Source organism: Mustela nigripes, chromosome 7 (genome assembly GCF_022355385.1).
Source record: "Mustela nigripes isolate SB6536 chromosome 7, MUSNIG.SB6536, whole genome shotgun sequence".
Taxonomy (NCBI): domain Eukaryota; kingdom Metazoa; phylum Chordata; class Mammalia; order Carnivora; family Mustelidae; genus Mustela; species Mustela nigripes.
Genome location: NC_081563.1, coordinates 61060563 through 61086005, shown reverse-complemented (window position 1 = coordinate 61086005; position 25443 = coordinate 61060563). Strand labels below are relative to the sequence as shown.

The 25443-nt window shown below is 33.4% G+C and overlaps 1 protein-coding gene across 4 annotated transcripts in view; it reads right to left on the bottom strand.

Annotated features, from left to right (window-relative positions):
- Positions 1-25443, bottom strand: part of USP34 (ubiquitin specific peptidase 34) — a 239199-nt gene that overhangs the window by 89194 nt on the left and 124562 nt on the right. For all 4 annotated transcript variants that reach the window (XM_059406010.1, XM_059406012.1, XM_059406011.1 and 1 more), the window contains 13 exons: positions 24620-24702; positions 21894-22048; positions 20813-20926; positions 19168-19267; positions 18877-19036; positions 16038-16164; positions 15794-15941; positions 10475-10575; positions 10044-10253; positions 5865-5990; positions 4718-4840; positions 4500-4583; positions 3891-3977 (listed from right to left, as the gene is read on the bottom strand). In XM_059406010.1, the coding sequence (XP_059261993.1) occupies positions 3891-3977; positions 4500-4583; positions 4718-4840; positions 5865-5990; positions 10044-10253; positions 10475-10575; positions 15794-15941; positions 16038-16164; positions 18877-19036; positions 19168-19267; positions 20813-20926; positions 21894-22048; positions 24620-24702 (1618 nt within the window). The remainder of the gene's footprint in view (positions 1-3890; positions 3978-4499; positions 4584-4717; positions 4841-5864; positions 5991-10043; positions 10254-10474; positions 10576-15793; positions 15942-16037; positions 16165-18876; positions 19037-19167; positions 19268-20812; positions 20927-21893; positions 22049-24619; positions 24703-25443) is intronic.

Genomic DNA, 25443 nt, shown 5'->3' with positions numbered 1-25443 from the left:
TATTATTCAGCCTTAAAACGAAGGAAATTCTGTAGTATGCTACAGTAAGGACGATACTGGAGGACAATTTGCTAGTCAAGTAAGCTAGTCACAGAAAGAAAAATACCATATGATTCCACTTACAGGAGGTACTCAGAGTACTCAAAATCATGGAGACAAAGTTTGTCTTGGTGGTTTGTCTTGGGATAGGGAGAGGGGAAAATAGGGAGACACTGTTTAATAGGTATAGTTTTAATTTTACAGGATGAAAACAGGGGCACCCGGGTGACTCAATCAGTTAAGCATCTGCCTTTGGCTCAGGTCATAATCTCAGGTCTTGGGATTGAGCCCTGCATTGGGCTCTCTGCTCAGAGGGGAATCTGCTTCTCCCTCTCATGCTCCCTCGGTGCGTGCTCTCTCTCAAAAATAAATAAATAAATAAATAAATCTTTTTAAAAAATGAAAATAGTAATGGGGATGGATGGTAGTGACAATTCCACTACAAGGGGAACCAGTGAACTACACACTTAAAAATGGTTAAGACAGTAAATGTTAAATGTTTTTCATAACGATAAAAAAAAAAAACAGCATAGTCATATAAAGCACATGTAAAGATAATCAACATTGCTGGTCACCAGAGATTATGCAAAGCAAAAGCACCATGAGATGATACTACATACCTAGTTTAAAGGCTCAAATTAAAAAGACTGACCACAGCAACTGTTGCTGAGGATATGAAGCAATTGGAATGCTTATACACTGTATGGTACAGCTGCTTAGGAAAACACTTCAGCAGTTTCCTTACAAAGTTAATTTTACATTTACCATATTATTCAGCAAATTCATTTCTTGGTATTTACCCAAGAGAAACAAAAACGTATGTACATAGAAAGACCTGAAGATGAATGCTTGTTAGCTTTACTCTTATAAAATAGCCCAAAACCAGAAACTCAGAATGTCCATCAATAAGTTGAGTGGATTAAGTACTATAAAGGGATATACTACACAGCAATAAAAACTCACAACCAACCAATACATATAGTATTCATTAGCCTCAAAATACATGTTGCGTAGACACCAGATATAAAGAACACATACCATTTTATTCCATTTATAAGGAATTCTATTAATGCAAATGTAATCTATAACAACGAAAGGCAAATCAGTGGTTGCTTAGGGCTGGTTGGTTGGGAGAATGGAGAAAACTGATGGTAAAATAACAAAAAAAAACCCAACAGGGTGGAGGGGTGCCTTGGTTGCTCAGTCAGTTAAGTGTCTGACTCCTGATTTTCACTCAAGTCATGATTTCAGGGTTGTGAGATCAAGCCTAGTGTCAGGTGTGGAACCTTCTCAGGATTCTCTCTCCTTCCCTCCTTCTGTCCCTCCCCTTCATTCTCTCCTGCTCTCTCCCTCTCTTGGTGGCGGGGGAGGGACCAGGACACGACGCAGGGTGGAACTTCTGAGGTAATAGAAATGTTCTATATCTTGTTTCTGTTGGTGGATTACATAAATACCTACATTTTTCAAAACTTAACTAGTTTTTAAAATGAGTTCATTAATTACTGTATGAAAACTATACCTCAACTTCCTATCACACACAAAAATTAACTTAAATGGATCAAAAGACCTAAACACCGTAAAAAATTTTTTCAAATGGATCAAAGACCTAAACACCGTAAAAAATTTTTTCAAATGGATCAAAGACCCAAACACTGTAAAAAATTTTTTAGACTGTAAAATTCTTAAAAGAAAACATACTCATTAATATTTGTGACCTCATTACTTTCAAGAATGAACCTTACGTAACATTATGCTAAGTGAAAGCAGCCAGTCACAAAGGACCATATATGTATTATATGGTTCCATTTATACAGAATGCCCATAATAAGCAAATCCATAGAGACAGTAAGTAGATTAGATTAGTGGCTGCCCAAGACTGAAATGTTTCAGGGAAAAAACGAGGAGTGACTGAGAGTAAGTGTGGGGTTTCTCTTTTAAGGGTATGAAACTTGTTCTGGCATTAGTGGTAACAGTTGTCAATGTACTAAAAAATCACTGCTTTTTAAAAGGTTGACTTTTACTATATGTGAATTCTACCTCAAAAAATTTTAATTTGAAAGTATACCTCAAATAAATTCATTTTAAAGAGAAAAAAATTAAATTGTCTAACAAGAATGACTCTGAATTTTTAAGTATTCTATAATATGTTAGGAGACATGCATTATAAATAGTGGATATTAGCTGACTAGAAAGCAATCTCAGGCATGCTTAGCATCTCAGGCATTGCACAATGTGTCATATACAGTAGTTAAAATTTTTTCATAGGTAATACCTCACAAAAGTATCCACAATTTCAAAGGAAACTGAGAAAAAAAAAACAACCCTCTAGCTTATGTTGGATTCCCTATAAACTTTATTCAAAACTAAACTTTGGTTTATAAACAAAACTCCTATAAATGACATAACTACTCACTCAAAATTTTGGTTAAGTTCTCCCACTTTGCTAAAGAACTAAGACACACTAGAATTCTAAGAGATTGGGGAAGGGAGTGAGCCTGGTGGTGGGTATTATGGAGGGCACATATTGCATGGAGCACTGGGTGTGGTGAATTAAGCAATGAATCTTGAACACTGAAAAAATAAAATTAAATTTAAAAAAAGAATTCTAGGGCGCCTGGGTGGCTCAGTGGGTTAAGCCGTTGCCTTCAGCTCAGGTCATGATCTCAGGGTCCTGGGATCGAGTCCCGCATGGGGCTCTCTGCTCAGCAGGGAGCCTGCTTCCTCCTCTCTCTCTCTCTGCCTGCCTCTCTGCCTACTTGTGATCTCTCTCTGTCAAATAAATAAATAAAATCTTTAAAAAACAAAATATTCTAAGAGATGAATGGGGAATAAAGACATGACTAACAATAAAACAACAGACAATGTAATTCAAAGAACTACAATAATTAATAATTGAACAGAGTATTCTAAAAAGGCAAATATAGCAATAAAATACATAAAAGTATAAAAACCAGTGGTAAGAATAACATCTTAGTACACATTAATAGGTTTTCTGAATGTATCTTCTTTTAACTTGATATTAAATCAAGAACACTTGATTCCTAGGTTCCACGATAATTCTAAAACACAAGTACTAAAAAATTAATATTTGAATGGTATGTTTGATAATGCTATTCTGTTTTGTTAAAGGTCAGGAAATGGAGCATTTATTCCATTTAGTTCAAAACCAGATTGTGCAGTTTGGTATAGGAGTATCAATTTTTTAATATTCCACAATTTTATTTTCCTGATACTGCAGAATAGTGCTTCTTCAAGTTAACAGTGGTAAAGTAAAAGTACCTTTAAAAAAAAAGTTCCATTTTGTTGAGGACCAATAATTTTGTGAAATGCTATAAAAATTCTGCAGCAATGTTCAATAGCTATAATTTCTGAAGGCTTACTTCCAATTTCTGCACCTATTTCATCTCAGACCAATCACAAATGGAAACACTATTTGAGTAGCACTATTATAAATGAAGAAATAGTCAAAACAAAACAAAGCAATATTTAAAAAGGGTGTTTTTCAAAATTGTACGTTTGTAAACCAGTTTTTTAAAAGCATCCAAACACTCAAGACTATATAATTGTTCATATGTAATTTATCAACCTAAAGGAAAAATGTTTATGAATTAGCCACAGTTCAGAGACATGAATTTTGGCACTTAAAAGTTTAACAGAATTGACATGAAGAACTCTTCAAGAATAATTAGTTTATCAGACTCCCTATTTTTTAAAAAATCGATTTTACTACACTCCATAATCTTCCTTGTAACAATGAAGCATGTAGCAAAAGTTATACTTGCTAATGAAAACCGGAAGTGCTTAAAAACAGAACAACTATGGACTGGTTTAAACAGTGAACTCTGACTTACCACAGTCCAGGATTCCTGCTCTTTAGGCTCCAGAATTCCAGAATTAAAAATTTCTAGTAATTGTTGAAGCCCTCCAGCACCAACAAACTGTAAGCAATTGTGAGAGTACTGGTAAGAGAGACACAGCTACAAAATGTCATAAAAAGCTGTTTTTTGATTGAATAACTGAATACACATGAGTATGTTTATGTACATGCATACGTAAAAGATTACGTTTAATCTAAGAAATTACTCTGATTTAAATAACCAAAATACTTCTAAGCAAAGTAATAACACATCTTATTTTCAAGAAGATTTTTAAAAAGATTCTTGCAAATATCTAGAAGGATATTTTTATATTGCATTGACCATTTAATTGCAGACATTAGTATGTCCTAACAAAGTATTCCAATAAAGGAAAAAAGTAAGTGCTAAAAACAACAGCACCAAGGCATTAAATAATCTCACCTTTAACTGTGATTTTGAGTAATACACAATTTTTAAACTTTAATAGTAATAGCTTTATTTTAATAGTAAATTAGTTTAAAACCAATTAATAATTATGATACCTAGTTTTGGAAAATTAGAGAGAATTTTTATCAATACACTACATAACACGTATGATCCAACCTTGCAACTCCAGGAATTTTTACTATTTTCCACTTGATCCTCACTTGAATCATCTGAATCTGGATAAAGATCACTGTAACTTCCCTGTGGGAATGGCAAAAAAAGGGAAGAACAGGTGCAAGAAAAAAAATTATTTTAGAATTGAAAAATAACACATTCTGGAATTCAGCTTCAGACAAAATACAAATATTTCAGGGTAAGAATGGACACTCAATTACCGTTGACTCTCTCCTTATCCTCCTGTTAGGTTTTCCTAGTGCTTCAATAATTTCCAGGGCATATAATAGCTTGTGAGCGCTTTTAATTTTGAGAAGTTCTTTCCAATTAAGTCCATCATTACTCTTAAATTAAAAAAAGAAAAACACAGGTTTTCTCAAACCAACTTACTAAAGGATCCCTCCCAAAATAACTTTAAAAGAAAGTGATGCTATGTGTAAGAACTCAAATATTACATATACACTGAAATATTTTCAAACATATGAAGACCTAGTGTGTAACTGGTACTCACAGTATGCTTAAAACACCAATTATTCATTAAATTTTGTTAAAATTAATATACAAACAGCAGCATACAAAAAAGAAATCTATCTTGTTAACCCTCACAACAGATAAGACAATTCAACATCTTTCCAATGAAAGCACTGTGCAGCCTAGTTGAATGCTTTAACTTTTAAAGATACAGCAATAAAATCTATATTTAATAAAGTCACACCTACACATTTAAGTCACAAATATATAAATCATAAAATATTATTCTTTTCTAATCTCAATTTATGATGTGACTTTCACACAACGTACATCTTTGACAACAACATTATTAGAACTACTCTGAGTCATCAACCACCATTTGCCAGGCCTACTGTATTCACATCTAAATTATTTGAGATATAGGACCTTCTGAAATCACGTGGCCAAGAACCAAATCATAAAAAACCGTTAGCGTACAACATTAGGACACTGTTTTTCCATTCCTCCTCTAAGTGTTCTATTGGTTATCTCCAAAAAATAACCCTTTATTACACAGCTCTTTAAAAATTAATCTAATTTTAACACATCTTTAACAAAGACATCTAACACACTCGTGAGGTCATGACCGTATCGGAAAACAGAACATACAATGAAAAAGTACTAATATAAAGACAAATTATGTTTTCTAAAGATAATTTTAGAGAACCTTAGCCTTGTATTAGGCCTATATTATTCAACTTCACTAACAAATAAATGAATATTAAAAGAACTGGTGCTTTTTACCCATTAAATGGGAAAAATTTTATTGAGGATATAGGTCAACAAGCAATTTCATACACTGGAGAAATGTAAAATGGTGCCATCCTCTAGGACAGTGAAAAGACTTTATGGGTTTACCTGTTCATCTGAGATATTCTGGAATGCCATCAACATGTTAGGACATGTAGGAAGAAGCATCAGTAGCTCCCATACACGCCTAGAGAGATTTTCTGCATGAAGATGAAGTTCTTCACATCTTAAGCTCTACACAAATAAGAACAGCTGCTGATCAAGACAGATCACTTAAAAAAAAAAAACCCTACACTCGAACTTTTTTGCATAAAACCCTTATCAAATTTGATAATATTTTTCAGTCTTACTTTAAAAGTCAGAAATAAACCATATGTTTCATGATAAATAATTTATACCTTTGTTTATTATTTTATTTTTTATTTACAAATAACAAATACATTTATTCAATAAATTGATCATCATGACAAGGTAGTAGTTTTTCAACCTGTTGTTACTGAACGCTTTTTGGAAAAAAAGTAACCTGTAAATCTTGGCACTTCATTTAGGAGATTTTTTTTTTTTTTTTTAAGATTTTATTTATTTGTCAGAGAGAGAGGGAGAGCGAGCACAGGCAGACAGAATGGCAGGCAGAAGCAGAGGGAGAAGCAGGCTCCCTGCCAAGCAAGGAGCCTGATGTGGGACTCGATCCCAGGATGCTGGGATCATGACCTGAGCTGAAGGCAGCTGCTTAACCAACTGAGCCATCCAGGCATCCCCATTTAGGAGATGTTTCAAATAGAAGTGAAAACATCTGTTTTACAAAGCCATTCATATAAATTTCAAGAACATTACCAACTTTTTCCTCTTTGCAGGTCACTACTCTAACTAGGACAAAGTCCTGGTGATGGTGAATTAAATCCTTAATCTCACATCTGGCAAAAGGAGTACAGCTGTTTCTTTTTTACACTGCTAATCCATACCTTATTCTCCAGTCTCAAATAAACAGAGAATTAAGAGGAAAGCAAACAATTTTAAAGAACCTACTTTTTGCCATTATCTTCTGAATTCTATTTTTAAGATTTTATTTATCTCACAGAGAGAGAGAGAGCGAGAGAGCGAGCGCGCGCGAGAGCACATGAGCACATAGCAAGGGGAGCAGCAGCTCCTGGAGCAGGGAGCCTGATGCGAGGCTCAATCCTATGGGATCATGACCTGAGCTGAAGGCAGATGCTTAGTGACTAAGTCACCTAAGTAACCCTATATTTGAATTCTTTAAGATCCTAAGATAATAGTAACTCAAAGAATGTATCAGAAAGTATGTAGAAGTAGGTTTCTTTTATTTAAAAAATTAAAGCATAACCTCAAGAGGTAAAACAACTAAAGCTAAAATTTACCATTTTTAGAATTTTCCAGAGTATGAATTTTTATAAGTCTACTACTGCTGCTGCCATAATGATTTTTTACACTATAATAATGGGATGTCATTTCTATATATAGAATGCCATTTCTACATATAGAAAGTTTAGTTCTTTATGTATAATGATACAAAGCTAGTATACATTGAAAGCAAGCAAATCTTGGAGCTTCAAAGTATCCTTTGCTTTTCTCATCCTGATGAAGAAAAGCAACCCAAAGTAACATTTTTGATTTAGCTGGGGAAATGGCACTGAAAGTTTTTCAGTAAAAAAGAATCCATTTCTTTGTAAACACCAAGTTTAAAAAAAGAAAGAAAAAAAAAAAGGATGTATTCTATGCAAAAAAAATATGAGGGGGGAAAAAACCCCAGGTGTAAATGACTATATGCCATGTTAAGGTTAAAAAGCCCTACCCTTTATTTTTATTTTTATAACCTTCTGCAAGACCACACCAGTCTTAACAACAAAAACACCCCACATTGACAATGGCATGTTTGCCACAAAGTCCAGCAAGTATCTACTATAAAATGAATTCTCCCAGTTCAGGCCTCAGGTGGACTATTACAATGGCTTATTAATTGGGCCTCCTACCTCCAGTCTTTCTCTAATGTCCACCACAGTAACACCTAAACTTTGTTTCCAATAGCCCATAACAGCTTTCATTTTGTTCCTTTAAAACCTTCCATGATGATGGCAATCCATTTTACAAAGAAGAAAAATCTCATATGGCCCTTTGTGGTACAGGTTCCAATCTCCTTTTTGGTCTTTTTTTAAAAAATTACACTATACTCATGCTCCCAGTATTTCAAACATGCATTCACTTTTCTGTGAATCTGTAATGCTTCTCTTCGATCCCCCAGCTAGACTCAATTTAAAAGACTCCCCTTTTGCAAAACCTTCCCCAAATATTTGTTCCCCCTCCCTAATTTCTCATAACACACGCACAGCCACCTCCCAGAAAAGTGAAGAATTTTTCTAATTATCTTTCTTGCTTTTAAACTGCCCAAATGGTGCTGACATGAAGTCATTAAGTATTTGCGGCAAAAGGTAAAAAGTCAAGGTTCAAGGCCATCTGCTACTGATTATTCTACTTGAACAAAAGGATTTTTAAAGGAATTTTTAAATTTTTTTTTAAGATTTATTTATTTGACAGAGAGAGAGATGGCACAAACAAGGGGAAGAGCAGAGAGAGAGGGAGAAGCAGATTCTCTGCTGAGCAGGGAGCCTGATGTGGGGCTCAATCCCAGGCCTCTGGGATCATGACCTGAGCTGAAGACAGATGCTTAACGACTAAGCCACCCACATGCTCCAGATTTTTAAAGAATTTTAGTAAAATGTGCCACCACAAGAGAAAAGGCTATGGGGAACAGAGGACTCAACAGCAGCTACCATGCATCCATGATCAAACACATTTTGGAAACATGGAAAAGAGTCATTTAACATTCTTGAGAAAGAAAGAATGGTAGTAATTGATTAAAGAATAGTAGAAAGCAGAATAGTAGAAAAAACAGTAGCACTGAATGTCAATCTCAAAATAATTCATGGCATGAAACACATCAATGAACATCATCTTAGAGTAAGTCCATTTAAAGGCATTTAAAAAAACAAAGTCAGCAGACTAATACTGAATCCTTTAGGTGATCTCATATACTCTCTAGAGTTCAAATACTATCTTTATAGTGGTTACCCATATCTTATTTCTCCAGACCAAGCCCATGCTCTGAGCTCCAAACTTATTTATCCAACTACTTCCTTGACATCTCCACTTAATGTCCCACAAACATCCATTCTTCATCTCAAATGGAATCTACCCAGTTGGTCAAGACAATCCTGGACACAATCTCCAGTTTTCCTTGTTCCTGAACATGAGTCTATCCCACTCTTAATGCAATCCAATTAAATCAACTTTATCTGTCCATTCCCATCATTCTATTCCAGGGTGCTGTGAAATCTTCCTTGGATTAGTGCATTAGGATCCTCGCTGCTTTTTCTATTCTTGCCAAATAAATCTATTACCTTGAAAACCAGAATCAGAACCTGTGCGGAGGAGCTTAGAACAGTTTACTGCTCTTCACCTTACTATGAGTAAAATGGAAGCAAGCTGCCATAGCCAGTCTGGTTCTATTCACCTTTCCAATCTTGTTCCTCTCCGACTACCCTCCACATTCCACTCATTATTAGCTCTCCAACAACTCCTAGACCTGCCTGATTCCTTATATGAAGGGCTTCAGGAATGAGATTATTGTGTGCAGATGATCCCTCAATTCTCCTTATTTTGCTGGCTCCTTTTCATCTTTCTAGCTCAGATCACATATGGTTTCCCTCAGAGAAAACTTCCCTGACCAAATAATATATATAAATGAGTTTCTTATCACTACTCTCTAATAATGTTAGTATTAGCAGCTACCTCTATCTAAAATTTAGCTATTAGTTTACCTGAAACTATCTGCCAGGCATATCAATTATTTGTCTTCCCCACTGGACTGAAGGCTGAAACTGTGCCTACTTTGACCCTTATAAAACAATACTTAAAAGAGTGTAACCAGATCATAATAGGCACTTAAATACCTAATGAATGAATAAATGGGTTCCTGGATTTTATTGTTCTTAAGAGATGACTGAGAATGAGGCACTTGGGTGGCTCAGTCAGTTAAGCGTCCGACTCTTGATTCCACTTGGGTCAAGATCTCAGGGTCATGAGACTGGGCCCTCTGATGGGCTCCCCGCTCAGTGGGGAGTCAGCTTGAGATTCTCTCCCTCTCTCTCCAGCCCTCCCCCTGCACATGCACACATGCTCTCTCTAATAAAATCTTAAAAGACATTACTGAGAAAATGAGTTTCCACTTTGAAAGACAAATAAAACACTATAAAAATGAAATGATAAAGTCACCTCACTATCTTCCACTGCCACTTTTCCTGAGGGTGGTTTAAATGATGCAAGCATTTCTAATAAATCAAAAAGAGTAGTTAAATGAGGCTCTTGTAAAAGCAAAAGCATCGGAATGTTGTCCTTCTGAGGAGGTGGTAGGCAAGATGCTGGCAGCTGAACACCTTCCCCTTTCCGTTCTCTCCTTGGTGCACCCAAAGATACAAATACCATCTACAAAAACAATAGCAAAGGGGGAAAACAACAACACATAATTAGACATATCAAGTTTTGGTTTACTAAATCTCAGAAGTATAAAATAACTTCACACACAAACTTCACATACACTTAAAACAAAAGCAATAATAACTGCTTTTGAAGGATACCTTCAACAATTTAACTGTTGAATATAATAGTCAATAGATCATTTGAATGCAAACCACATTTGTATGTACCTGCATATCTTTAAAACCAAGCTCATGAAGTGCTTTTTCATCATAATCCGTTGTTAACTCATGTCCGGATGAAATCATCCTAACAGGTCCCATAAGTCCTCCTTAAAAATAAGAGAAAACGTTAAGTGAACATTTTTATAAAAGCTAACTTATGTGTTGACACAAATATATGGTTACATTATGTGAGCCTTCCTCCTAACCACTCAATCTAAAGAGCCTCATTTCACTGAATTAATCCCTTATTCTGTTTTTTCTTTAAAGCACTTACGAGCATCTGACATTACATATTTACTGGTCTTACCTCAAAAAAAAAAATAAATAAATAAAATAAAACCCAGTTCTATAAAGGCAGACATTTTATTACATTCAGAGATGTGGTTCCAGCAGTAGAACATAGCAGGCATTCGAATTTATTGTTTAATCCGTGAAAATTTTTTTAAACAGGAAATGCTTGATAAGAGTAGAAAATTAAGCAAAATGATGAAATACCTAATGAATAATTTAAACCTTAAGATTGTTGAATTTTATTAAGTTCATCTGGAAAAATTCCACTGGACAGACACTACATAGCTCCTTAGAAATGAATGAAATAAGGCTACTCTTTTCCATAATTGTATAATTCTTCATCAAAACGTTACTATAATTTAAAAATATTTTATAATAAGATTTTATTTTTTTATTTGAGAGAGAGCATGAGTAGCAGGGTGAGGAAGAATCAGGCTCCCTGCTGAGGGGCTCAATCCCAGGGAGCTGGGATCATGACCTGAGCCAAGGGCAGATGCTTAATCCGCTGGCCACCCAGGCACCCCATAATTTTTAAATATTTTCAAAGCTAGTATTGAAATTCATTTCTCTATTTCCTTTTTGGGTTTTTCTCTCAGCACTTTTGATATTGCTTAGTTTATCCACACAGTTTATGATTCAGAATAATTTCATCAAATTTAAAATGAAAACTCCATTATGATTTTAGATAGAATATATAAAATTAACACAGTATCTCTACAATATTTGTACAGAGACATGCTAAGTAGATATACGTAGTTAAGTGTTCATTTATGTATTTCAATAGAAACTCTACATTAAACTTACAATACTTCAGCAGACTTTTATTAAAATGTCTTTTCCACTTTATCAAGATAATAATACAATCCATGACTGCTCATCTTTTTCAAAATACTGAAATAAAACATCCTTAGCTATGATGAAGTGCTAAGATAATTTACACTTGGCTTTGTTCCAAGTGCATGAGATACTCCAACCATGTATAACTTTGTTCCAAAAGAGAACTAAGATGACTAATACTTTATTTAGGCTTTTGGATTCTACTTGATGTCAGACAGGCCTATACATTGATTTACACATTAACTTTTTATTATAATGGTTGAGTTGGCTTTTATAATTAACTGAACAGCTTTCTATCTTTTGCCACTTTTGAAAGCATCTTTTTTATCATATGAGGGCAACTCTCTCAGGTCCCCTCCCTCCTGGGAGCTTTGTACTATCAATTTGCTATTGCTCAAAATAAACCCTGCTTTTCTGCCCAAGAAAAGGAAAAGAAAACAAAGGAAAAAACCAAACTGCTTATTCCTTAAGAGCTCTAGAAAGAGTTATTACCTTTTAAATATTTCAAATCTTAATGTAGTAAATGTTTCAAGAGCCAGGAAAAGTAACAAGAAATCTGGAAAAACTCTTAGGGTACAATGATATATTAACACATCTATATTTTATCCTCTGAAATTCCAATAAAGTAAATTTTCAAAATTTCACTAATTTTAGACCGGGAAAAAAAGCAAAAAGACAATACCAACTAAGTTTGCAAGCTGAAAAGCAAATGAACTGTGGCAGCTAGTAAGACCCCCAAAAAGATGAATCTCAATCCAGATGCAGGCTTACAATCTATATTTATCCTGGTTGAACACAGGAACAAAACCAACACCTGACAAAGCAGGGGGTGGGGGTGGGGGTGGGAGAAGGGGGGGAAACAAAGGGAAAAAGAGAGGGAAAGGAGAAAAGGAAAATAAAAGCAGCTCCATGATCTGTGAGACATTAACAAAAAGTCTAGGATACACTAATATAGGAGCCTAGAAATTAGGTCAAAGGAAAAGGAAAAAGAAAAAATATTTGAAAAAAATATAATTGCTAACCTTTATCTAATGTGAAAAATATAAACACAAAGACCCAAGAAGCTGAACTTACCCAAAGTGCATATACACAAAACACAACAAGGCACATTAAAATCGAACTGCTGAAAACCAATGCAACAACAACAACAACAACAAAATTTCTTGGGGCACCTGACTAGCCCAGTTGGTAGATGATTCAAGCCCCATATTGGCAGTAGAGCTTTTTTAAAAAAATTTAAAACCCAAAACAAAAAATTTCTTTAAAATCAACGACAGTTGAAAAGACACTGTGGGGGCACCTAGGTGGCTCAGCCAGTTAAGTGTCCAACACTTGACTTCAGGTCAAGTCATTATCTAAGGGTTCTGAGACTGAGTCCACCTTCTGGCTCCCTGCTGGGCACGGAGCCTACTTAAGAATCTCTCTTCAACAACCCCCTAAAAAGAGGGGTGGGTTCACCTGTGTGGCTCAGTTGGAGGAGTATCAGGCTCTTAATTCTGGATCAGGTTGTGATCTCAGAATCCTGCAGTGAAGCCCTGAGTCAGCTCCAAGCTCAAGCTTGACACTAAGTCTGCTTGGGATTCTTCTTCTTCTTCTCCCTCCCCTTCCACATGTATGTGCCTTCTAGCCCTCACTAAAATAAATAAAATCTTTATAAGAGAAAAAAAAAAAAAAAAGCACAGTGTATATACAAAGGATAAAAGGGGAAAAATAAAAAAAACAAGCACTTTTAATCAGAAACTCTATAAACCAAGTAACAATGGGTTTAACTATATACTAAGTCCTGAAAAGAAAACAATCCTTGACCTACAATCCTATGTACAGGGAAAATATCCTTCAAAATAGAAGGTAAGATGAACTCTTTTCTCCAACAAAAGCTTGAGAAAATACATCACTGAAAGACGTGAAATACAAACATTCTTAAAAGAAGTTCCTTAGAAAGAGGGGGGGGAAAAAAGAGAGAAAAAGCAAATGGAAATTTTGATCTCTACATGGCAATGAAGAATGCCAAAATGATAAATACATGGTAGAAGAGAGAGAAGATGAGATGAAACTAATAAAGAATAATCATATAATTTGCTAAACATTCTACTTAAAATGCAGGAACCATGGGTCTGAATTTTAAAAGATTCAATAATTTTTAAAAAAATAACAATGGCCTCAAAGATATCTGAACCATGAAAACAGGAGCACTGAGAGAACAAAGGGATGTTAGATACTAAAAGCATGACAGAGAAAATTCAAAAGAAAAAAAGCAAAATAAAGGTGAAAACATCTTTTAAGCCAAAGAAATGTTTAAAGCCAAAGAAATGAAACATGAGAAAAATTTACATGAGTAAATTTGGAACAGTCCAAGAGATAAAACATGTAGATAATGAAAGAAATTATTAAACAGCAGAGAAGAAATCAATACATTCAAGAAAATATCCTCAAACTTAAAGATACAAGTTGCCAAACTAAGAGGTGCCAACCTATATAGTAAGGTACCCATCACAATTGTTGAAAACAGGCCAAATACTCAGAATGGGTATTACAAAATTTCAGCGCATTAGGAACAAGAAGACTGTTCTCCCCCTTTCCTTAATCTATCAAATTTAGGCTTATCTGTTTCACATAGCAACTAAATAACATATTTTTAGGAATATATATACCCAAGGTAAAGGTATAAAGAACACGCACATACACACAAACCACACACACAAAAACGATTAACTAAAAAATCAAGATAGTGTTAGAGGGAAGAGGAAAAGAGGATATTAAAGAGGAATACACAAGTAGCTTCTAAAAATGTTCTATTATTAATTAGGATGGTATGTACATATCGACAGTTTTCATTTTATTATTACTCACTTCATATTCTCTGTGTATAATATATTTCAACATAAGATACCTTTTGACCAGAAAATTCCATAACTAGGTATTTAGCCAACACATATTAGATGATGTATGTGTGGGGATAGTCTCTGTGCACTGCTCGTAAATAGCAAACAAATGCCCATTAATAGAGGATAAGTAAAACACATCATGGTACCACGTTACAGAATATGTATATTTAAAAAGAATAAAGCAACTTCCTATACACACTATAAATGGAATGCTACCATTTATGTTTTACGTACATGAATAATTCTTACATTACTTCTTGGTATCTCTTGACGGATATGTAAGAAACCAACAACAACATATATATTAGGAAAAGGGAAACACGTGGTTTACAGATAGGGGTAGGGAAACTTTTCAAGATCTATTCTATTGTAACAAGAATATTTATTAATTATTCAAGAAAAAATACTTAAGATCTGATACTTTAAAAGATGCCAAAGAATTATCACTGCACATAGGCAAATTAAAAATCCTAAAAAGCAGCTTTTAAACTTTAAGATTTTTTTTTTTTCTAAATATACATACAGCCTGTTACATTTAAAATTTAAAGGTCTGAAATGTTAACAGCTTTCATGGTTGTTCCTCTGATTAGCTCACACTTTATGTGCTATGGAAAGAAACTAAAAATGCTCTAGTGGTTACAGTAATGGAGGTATCAAATATGCTTTTTGGAGCTATATGAAAAATTTCTTAATGTGATACTCTTTTGAAGGGAAGGGGAGATACCACAAATGGGATTTTTTTTTTTTAAGATTTTATTTATTTATTTGACTGGGAGAGATCTCAAGTAGGTGGAGAGGCACGCAGAGAGAGAGAGAAAGAGAGAGAGGAGGAAGCAAGTTCCCCGCTGAGCAAAGATCCCAATGTGGGGCTCGATCCCAGGACCCTGGGATCATGATCTGAGCCAAAGGCAGAGGCTTTAACCCACTGAGCCACCCAGGCGCCCCCCACAGGTAGGATTTAAGGGTGTATTATTTTCATATGCTCTGGGGAATAAAAGAAAATATACCAAAATGACCAAAAAATTTTATTGGGTAAAACTGGGTACTTAAGTAGTACATGGAAAATAAGACTTGTAATTCCCAAACTGCTTATCAAATAACTTCAAAAGTAAAAATTTTTTTGAGAAAAATGAGAAAAAAAATTTGCAAATAACATCTGTAGGAACTCTTAACTCTTCTCTGTGAATCAATAGCACCCTACCAAAAGGAGGGGAGCCATGAATATGCCTGATACTCTTAAAAGAAGCAAAGGTTCTAAGTTGATATATAATAGAATCTAGTAATTATGAAAATTTAAAATGTTGGGACTTACCAGGAAACTCTCCCTTTCGACTGCTTTGACCAAACTCCTGAAGCTGAGCTTGTTGATTTATTTGTTCTTTCTGTAAATTTTCATACCAATGAGTTACTTCAGCCCTAAGATCTGCTACCTGGTCACTAGGATACATTTCAATAGTCATCTGAAATATGAGATGCAACCAATTTAAAAATATAGCAAGAACAGATATTTGAACTGGGTAATGTTATCAATTTGAAAACTAAAATTATATAACTACCTTGTCAGGAAGTCCAGCTGGTTGGCATACAACCCTTAGCGGCAGGGACTGTTTGTCACTCAGTGCTTTCAAATGACTACTAATACCAGTGCCTTCAATTTGCCACTGTCTGAGATGGTATGCAAACCTAAAACACAGAAAAACCACACACAGGAAGAATATCATTTTAAACCACCTTAATTTTACAGAGTTTTTAACATCTTACAAAAAGAAAAAGCCCACAAAAGTTTCTAGCACATTCCAATTTACTCTACAGCATTAAGCTTAGATTCATCATACTGCACCAACTTAAATGCGTAAATACAGCTAAGAGTTCCTTAAAAGATAGTTTACAAGAAAAATTATTGAGGAAAAAATTTCCCATTAAGAACATTATTGAAAAAAAAAAATCTTTTTTTTTTTTTAAAGGGGGAGAATGGGAAGTAGTGAAGCAGGAGAATTCAAACAAACTAATCCAGGAAGTGAAATGTAAGTTCTCATTCCTACATTCACAGGAGAAAAAAAGGTTATTAGGAACATTTTTCAGAGACAGAAACGTATCCTAGTACATATATGCCTAACAGAATTTGAGAGCTGATTCCATGATTGCTAAAATTATAAAATAAACCACAAAGACTAATCTTAAGGGAGAAAAGCATCTAGCAAGGTCACTCACTAAATACTGTCAGTTTTCTAACTGATTTTCAGTTGTTTGAAGACAGGATCCAGGATACCTGAATTTCGTTAAGAAAAGAATTATCAATGTCAAAAACTAATCAGCAATTCTAGAAGGATGAAAAGTAAGGAAATAAATGGACTTGACATCCTAGAAGCAATCCAATGTCCAGCTTTCACAGTAGAGCAAATGAGTAATCCTAATCTTTTAAGACCAGATAATTCTTAGTTGTGGGCAGGGGCATGCAGGGGAAACAGTCTTGTGCAAAGTAGGATGTTCAGGTCATCCTTGGTCACTACCTACTATATTCCAATAGTACCCCCTTTTCCCTTAAGCTGTGGTAATTAAAAGTGTCTCCACAAATTACCTAATGCCCCCTGGCCAACAAAATCACTCTGGCTGAGAACTACTCTTTAAATTATAACCTTTCCTCTTTAAAAAAAGTTTTAAAAAACAGTTTTATTTACTCTCTTAATATAAGAAACACACTAATACAATAAGTACTTTATATTTTCATTCTATACATGTTAGACAATTTTAAATTAAAATTAAGCACATTAAGCACTTGAAATTGTACAGTGATACCACATAAAGGTGTGCATAAAGATTACTGACATTTTAAACTAGCACTTAGCGCTTTGAATATTTTCTGTTTTCTAGTTTCTCTAACTGCCACCAAAAAAATAAATACTTCTATAAGTTACTTAACACCAACATTAACTTTTAGAGTAAAACATGAACAAGTATAAAAGATTTCTAGCAAAGGATATTACACAATCATTTCCCATGAGTTAGGAAAAAAAAACTGTACATCTGAGAAGGGATTTTTTAACTGAAATTCATTCAACTTATAAACAGTACCACTGAACATAGGAAACTTTATTTTTAAAGACTTTTAAAATAAAAACATATTTTAGAAACACAAGTAACACTGTGTGAGAACTAAGGGTTTAAGCCAACAGGCCCTTTCCGGTTTGTTGTTTGTAGACTCTGAAGCAAAAAAGAAAATTTTGGAAAAATTTATATCATCTCATTAACAGTAACTATCTCTAAGAGGAAGAGATGATAGATTATGATGACTTTCATTTTTTGCAGTATACCCTTAATATCTGAATTTTACAAATAGTATTTATTTTAATTAATTTGAATAAGACACATCACCACATTTGTTGTTTTGTTTTGTTTTTTAACTTTTTAGGGTGGTAAAGTAATGAGGCAGTGTGATGTCTGTTCCCAAAACTCTAGAGTTCCCTTAAACATTCTTTAAAAACACAAGGTATTATTTAAGTATAATTCCCATAAGTTGCAATCATAATCAAAATAAAGAATTTTGCACTGCCTAAATATATTAAAATCATGAAGTCATGGTATTTATAAGGAATGTGTAGAACATTTTTATTATTATTTCCTGTTAATTTAAATAGAATCTCAAAAATATCGATTATATGACTCATCAAACTAAGCTCTGAAGATGAAAGATTAATTTTAACAATTTTTGCCAACACAATTCGTTGTATTTTTACATTTAGTCATGATTTTTAACAAACAGAATTTCTTAATTAAAACTATCTACTCACCTTTCATTTCAGTCGATATATTCATAAATGTTAATTTGCTTTATTTCTGTATTACACAGGGTATGTCTAAATTAATTACACAGATATTCATTAACACAGAATTTTTTGATCATGTTTCCATGGTAAATGGAAATTCAAAATTAAAATACTGTCTCCTAGTCCAGGAAGAAAAAAAAACAGCAAATGAAACAAATGACTCAACTTGATTCAACTATGAGAGATTATCTGATGTTCTTGGTGAGGGTTTTAGTGAAACTTTTTTTGGTAGTGGTGTTCTGCCTTTCAGTTGTAATACTTTCTTCGAGTTGGAATTCTGTCTGGAGAGTCTTACTCATGCATATCTTCTCAGCGTTTTTTAAGAATTCTTAAAGTTCCACAATATTTACTGGGAACCTATGTTGCCTTCTTGTCAAAATGATACATATTATGAATAAAAGTACTTCTATTACTAACCCTTCACTTGTGATAAGTTAAGCTTTCTACCTGCCCCAACAAAACCTTTACTTTAGGAATACTTTTGTACATGTCAGCAATGGGAGGAAAAAAAAAAAACAAAAACAAAACAATGCCTGAAATTCACTGTAATAATGTAGTATAAAACAATTACCTTCTCCTAAATGCTTCCAGATGTGTCTTCAGCATAAGGAGTCCTCTTTCTATAACAGTGAGACTTGAGTGTGATTCCTGTTCGAGACTGCTAGAAGCTATCATGAGACTCTCCATACACTTACTAATAAATTCTTGCTCCTTCTCCAAACCCGTTTTACCTGAAAATCAGATGTTTAGACAGTATATCAATCTTTATTGTTTGGCTAAGCTAAAAAAATAAATAAATAAATTGTAGCTAAATGAAAAACCTCACATAAGAAATTATCAGACAGTATTTTAAATCACTCACCATTAATATAATAGGAGTTAATATACTGGATAGCTGCTCGACTGACATCACCAGATTGTGCTCTTAAAGCAATGCCCCAAAATTGGTCCATACCACAAAGCTAAGAAAGAAAATATGACATCTATAAATCTTATTTTCAATAATATAAACAATTAGAAGAGTGAAGTAGTTTCAAGTTTCAAAGCCATACAATATCAGACTTTTAATATCCTCTAAAGCATTTAAAAGGCAATTCCTATTAAAATTAAATAACAAAATGATAAAAGCCTTGAAAATTTCCTCAACTACTGTAATACACCTGTACTGGTTCTAAAAAAAAAAATTTATAAAGCAGCTAACTCTGTGTGTGTGCGTGTGCATATGTGTAATGTTTAACCAAAAGCTGTAACTACATAGTAGGAAAAACTCAAAACCCCAAAACGCACTACAAGTGATGAAAAACAACGTACACATAATTATTAGCAGAAAAAAGCTTCAATGCTTTCATCCAAATTACTCTGATAAAAACCCTCTGCTGTCAGATATTCACAGAAAAAAATTTAAATATGCTAACCCAAGTTGTTACTTAAATTTATGATGTTAACTATGCTATGCCAAAAAGAATGTATTCACAGAAAACTACAGAAAAAATGGAGTTGAAGTTCTTAAAAGTTGGGCAGGCTGAAGCAAGGTATTCTTCTAATAGGTAAACCTCTGAGTTCGTTTCATCCACTTAAAAAGCAGTATAACATTAAAATTAGAGTAGGAATACTTATGAGGTAAAACAGATCTGTCTGGAATTACCTTGAAATTTATAAAAAAAACCACAATATTAAAAAAATACAAAACACTATTCAAACAAGGAAAAAAGGTAGGAAGATACTATGAAAGCATTCTAAATCCAATTAAAATTATTCTTTACTACAAAGTCTAAAACCAGTTTTCCCTATTTTTCTCTCTATAAACAACTCCAACTTCTAAAGAAAATCAATGAAAAATGTGAGAAGATACTATCTAAATCAAAGCTAACATTAATAAACTGTCATGTCCAATGAGGAAGACTTTCAAATAACAGTCTGTGCTGGGTGAGTCTAATAAATAATGCCTTCAAAGAAAACCCAGAAGCCACCCATTAAGGCAAATGGAATAGTAAGCCAGAAATAACACTAGCAATTTGTGAGTCTTCAATTAACGAATGGACACGGCTCAAGGTCAGAGATGATTTAAGGTAGATTCTATTCTAGGAACTCTGGTGCTGTCCAAGAGGAAGTTAAAGCTTGGTCACACAAATGCCATAACAATTAGATTTTAGACAAATCAACCTCTTAGTGGATAAAACTATTTGACTGTATTAGCTAGGAGCTTCTACAGTACTTTTAAGAACATTCATGTGGCCTCTTCTGCATCAAAGAATGTGTAGCAAGTTTTCATTACATAAAACCAAGGTTACATTTGGTAACCAAAAACGAAAAAAAAAAAAAGTCCCAAATTTCCTTTGTATAACTTTTAAAATCAAAAGACAAAGCTTTTTAAAACCTAAGAATAACAGTCTTCATAATTAATAAATTCAGTGGTTGGCAGACTAAATAATTCAGTAATCTAATCTGAAGAACAAAAGAAAAATCCCATAAGATGACCTAATAAAATGTCAAGTCTGAATCCATACCTCAGAGTTTGAACCGCCATCATAGGCACTGGTCGCCAATCGAGCCAAGTTACAGAGATGCTGAAACAGGTTTAAGCCAGTCATGCTTATTGTTTCAGGTTTTAGCTGAGGCATCTTAAAAAAAAATTTTTTTAACTAGTTAAGTGTGATAATTAATAGATTTTACTTTATCAAATTTAGATTAACAAATTTAACAAACGTAATTTTATTGTAACCCACTGCAGAAGAAAATGTTATCAGCTCAATATTTTAGTGATGGTTTTAAAATAAAAATAGATAATAATTTAATGAAAATTTTATTCAGGTCATAATTGAAACCTAGTATCTATTTCAATTTTCATTATATACATAGATAAATCAGAGGATATAAATAAAAAGTTTTATCATTTATTGTATATCTAATCTCATACACACATTTAAAAGATGTGTAGCTGTATACACAGTTTGTGTCTAAGTTAGGGCTTGAAATTGAGATCCTTGAGGGTTTATCTGTAGCTTTGTAGTAGATCTATTAAATGATTTAGTATATATGTACCAAAACTCATTCATATATATTTAATTCTACCACAGAGATAATATTGGTTTGCAAAGGCTGTATATAATCTCAAAAATAAGTATAAAATAAAAAGTCTATTGCTTTAATATTGTCAAGTTTCAAAATCCAAATGGAAAATTATTACCTGAACCAACTGGGGCATCTGATAAAGAACAAAAACTGGATAGAAAAATATCTTTAATAACAAGACATGATGGTGCTTCCTAAAAAGGACTTTTTGGAATCCAATCGGGAGACTGGTTTATTTCTGCCATAGGACTGGCTAAAACCACAGCCATCTAACTAAGAGTCACAGAACATAGCTCTCACTCATATTCATATCAATATAAACACTGCAGAGGAAAAAAATCAAAGTAAAACTTATAGGACAAAATTATATAAAGACTGCTAAAAATAGTACATTTGTCTATTTTACAAATCTATGTCAAAAGAGGAAAAAACTAACAAAGAGTTTTTATTTCAAGAGATAAAAAGGAAATACAGGAAAACAACAGGAATGGTATAACTGTCAAGAAATAAAATTACCTTCTCCAGGAAAAGATGTTTGTAGGTTTCCATTCCCATAGCATGTTGATCTTTACTTCGAACTTGATTTAAAAACCAATGGAGTGCATCATCATAACACTCAGAATCTTCTACTAAACAATGCCATAAAATGTCGACTTGCTCTAAACTTAACCCTAGATAAAAATTACAAATTTTGAATCATGGTACATAGAATATTTTGGTCTTAATTCAATATACTAGAAGTGCCAATATATGCAGAAATATAAAGGAAATGGTATTTTATAAAAATTGTGTTATGAGAGATTTCACATAATTTATGCTTTCAAAATGCAAAATGTACTTCTACATAATCCATATATAAATCATCTAAAAATACACAACTTATATAGTACCCTACAAGAGCTATTTGGTCTGGAAAATCACTCTCATTAAAATAAGGACATACACTGGATTACAATAAAAATGATTAATAGGATAGGCTAATCCCAAAAGTTGAGAAGTCAGTTCTAAGGTTTAATTAAGGGTTAACGGAATACATGCACATCATGTTTAAAGACCATCCTATGCACACTGAAGAAAAACAATAAATGCCAATAAGCATTATTTTTGGAAACTACTGCGGGGGGAAGGATCTGTATGATGAATAAAACAAAAAGTAATTGACTGCCTAAAAGAGGAAACAGCAACACATCAGGATATTCAATTAGCTGGGAAGCCAATATAATGAGATGAAATCTGTATAGTACTTTGACCAAATTATTAAATGATTCCAAAGTCTGGCAGAAAAAAGGCAAAAAAACTGTTCAGAACTAAGGGAAGGCAATACAGGCAATCACAAATCTGATTATGGATAAAGAAGAAAATCCAAAAAGGGCAGAATAAAAGCATCATAGGAATTTTTTTTAAGTGTATCATTAAAGGGTTCCAAAGCATAGGTTGTTTCCCAGAATCAGAAAGGGATGGGAAAATATGATACAATCATAAGAAACCTGGGAAAGGTAGGAGAGATCCAGAATAGAAAAAAAAACACCTCAGAAAATATTTACGTAGTAGCAGTATCAATCTACAGAATTTGATCACAAAATAAGTACCCTATCAATTTCTCATATAACCATACAAGTTGAAGAATTTATACCCCTGGGAGCCAATATTAAGAAAAAGAAAGAAAGAATGAATGAATGAACCAGAAACAATCTTTACAGCATATTCTAATTTAAATACATTCGATAATTAAGAAAAGAGAGAAGAAAATTAAGAGCTGTAAAAACAAAACACAACAAGAAAAAAACAGTATCCAGGTTAATTACAGTAAACTATATGATAAAATAAGTATATTCATAAATGACTGAATCACCAATCCACATTTAATATAACTTTGGAGTAACTATATTATACCTAACGGGAATTGTGCCAGGAAGAAAAGAACAACTATGATGTGGGAGAAATGAAGTTCTCAGTTTGGTTTTTCTCTGAACAGTAGTTATTATATGCCTATACAATAAGAATCTATGCTGTGCTCCCTGGAATGGGAACAGAAAAATTACTCATTATTCAAAATACTGGAATTCAAAAATATTCATTATTATTTGACACATGAATATTCAAAAATATTCATTACTCAAAATAATGAAAAATTATTCATTATTCAAATACTGGGAAGAGTGGTTAACAGTTTCCAATGAGAATCTTAATTAAAGAAACATGAACCTTCATAGTCGTGTGGAATTATTTATGCTGACAATACCTGTCTTAGGTTGAATTCTCCATGTGTAAGACTGGTTTTATGTATTTTAAATTATTTATTTCTTGTATATTATCCGTGATAATGGGGTGATAAAAGACCTAATAACATGAAACAGAAGTTTCCTATCAAAAACCAGTGTCTCATTTTTAAATCTTTTGGTATCACTTTAGTGGCATTTGTTACAAAGAGCTTAACTTGAAGAAATTAAACAGGCGAATGAGTAAATGGTGTATCTCAAGCACAGACATGGACTTAAAAGAGCCGTGATGACACCTCTCAGGCTAGCAAGACACTTATAAGTCTGACTATATCAAACATAGCTAAAGAAAGAGAATGTCCTAAAACAAAGTTTGTTGACAAGGACACACAGAAAAGGCGTGGAGTGAAAAATAACATGTGTCCTGCAAGTGAAAAGCAGCTCTCGCCAAAAGGAAATCAAGCTTCCTCCTCTCAAAGATACCTAGAGTGTGGGTTTAGATATGGTCCACACCCTCAATATACCAGACCAGTTTTTTTAAAGTTAATTATTAATGAAACTGAACTTTAGATTAATGTAAATAAAACCAGGGATTCTAAATATCTCTATCACCTGTGAAGCCAAGCAATTTGGGGTTGAGACTAAGACTAGCCCTAACAATAATAAGTAGACAGTGGCTGTTTCCAAATGGAGTGACAGTGGCTGTTTCTGTAACTAAAAGAAATAAAAAATACAGTCACCCCTAAACATGGTATCTTCTACCCCAAATATTTTGTTCTTGAAATGAGCTTTTTATCCACTGAGAAACTGGCATTTTCAGAGACTGAAGCAGAAATATGTCAGGGTCACGCTCATACTGCCATACATACTGAGGACATTTGGCATTGAAAATATGAATTAAATATTAAATAGTCACTACAGAAATCTAAAGGCATGAGCACATTTAACTGGACTCTTCTAAGAGTCAATACAGACCTAAAAACTGATTAAAAGACTGATTAAAAGACTGATTAAAAAGCTTACTGAAATGATCAGGTGATCCCAGAGTTGAAAACACACAAGTCAAGAACTGAAGTCGAACTTGAACTTCGGCACTATGGCTGTACCTATATTTAAAAAGTCATTAAAATAATTAACTGAAAGAGCCTACTTCTTAATTATTTTTAAAGATTTAATGGTCCTAATCTTAAATTATACCAAAGTAAAATTCTACTTTAGTATCATAATTAAATATTTTAATTACAATTGATCCTCGAACAACATGGGGTTTAGGGGTGCCAAACCCCGTGCAGGTGAGAATCTGTGCAGAACTTCTGACTCTCCCAAAACTTAGATACTAATAGCTTACTAATGACCAGAAGCCTAACTGATAACATACACAGTTGATCATGATGTATTTTATATACATATTATAGACTATATTTTTACAATTAAAGTATGCTAGAAAAAAGAAAATGTTACTGTGAAAATTGTAAAAGAAAATACACTTATAGTACTGTACTGTATTTATCAAAAAAAGTCCATGCAAGTAGACTTATGCAGTTAAAACCCGTGTTGTTCAAGGGCCAACTGTATATAACTTTGGTTATACAAAAAAAAGGAAAACATACTTTTAAATTAGATAAGAAAATACGTAAGAACTCAACAGTGGAACAAAAGAAACATGTCATTTGGAACTTATGCAATATGCACATAGGTTAGAATAAATAAACTGCACTTCTATCCAAAAAATGCATGTTTCATTATCACTGTCCCATCAGTGATAATACTATATTCCATAAACAAGAAATGCTAGTGAAATATCATTCCATACATCTAGTTCACAAACAATACAGCTAATACAAAAC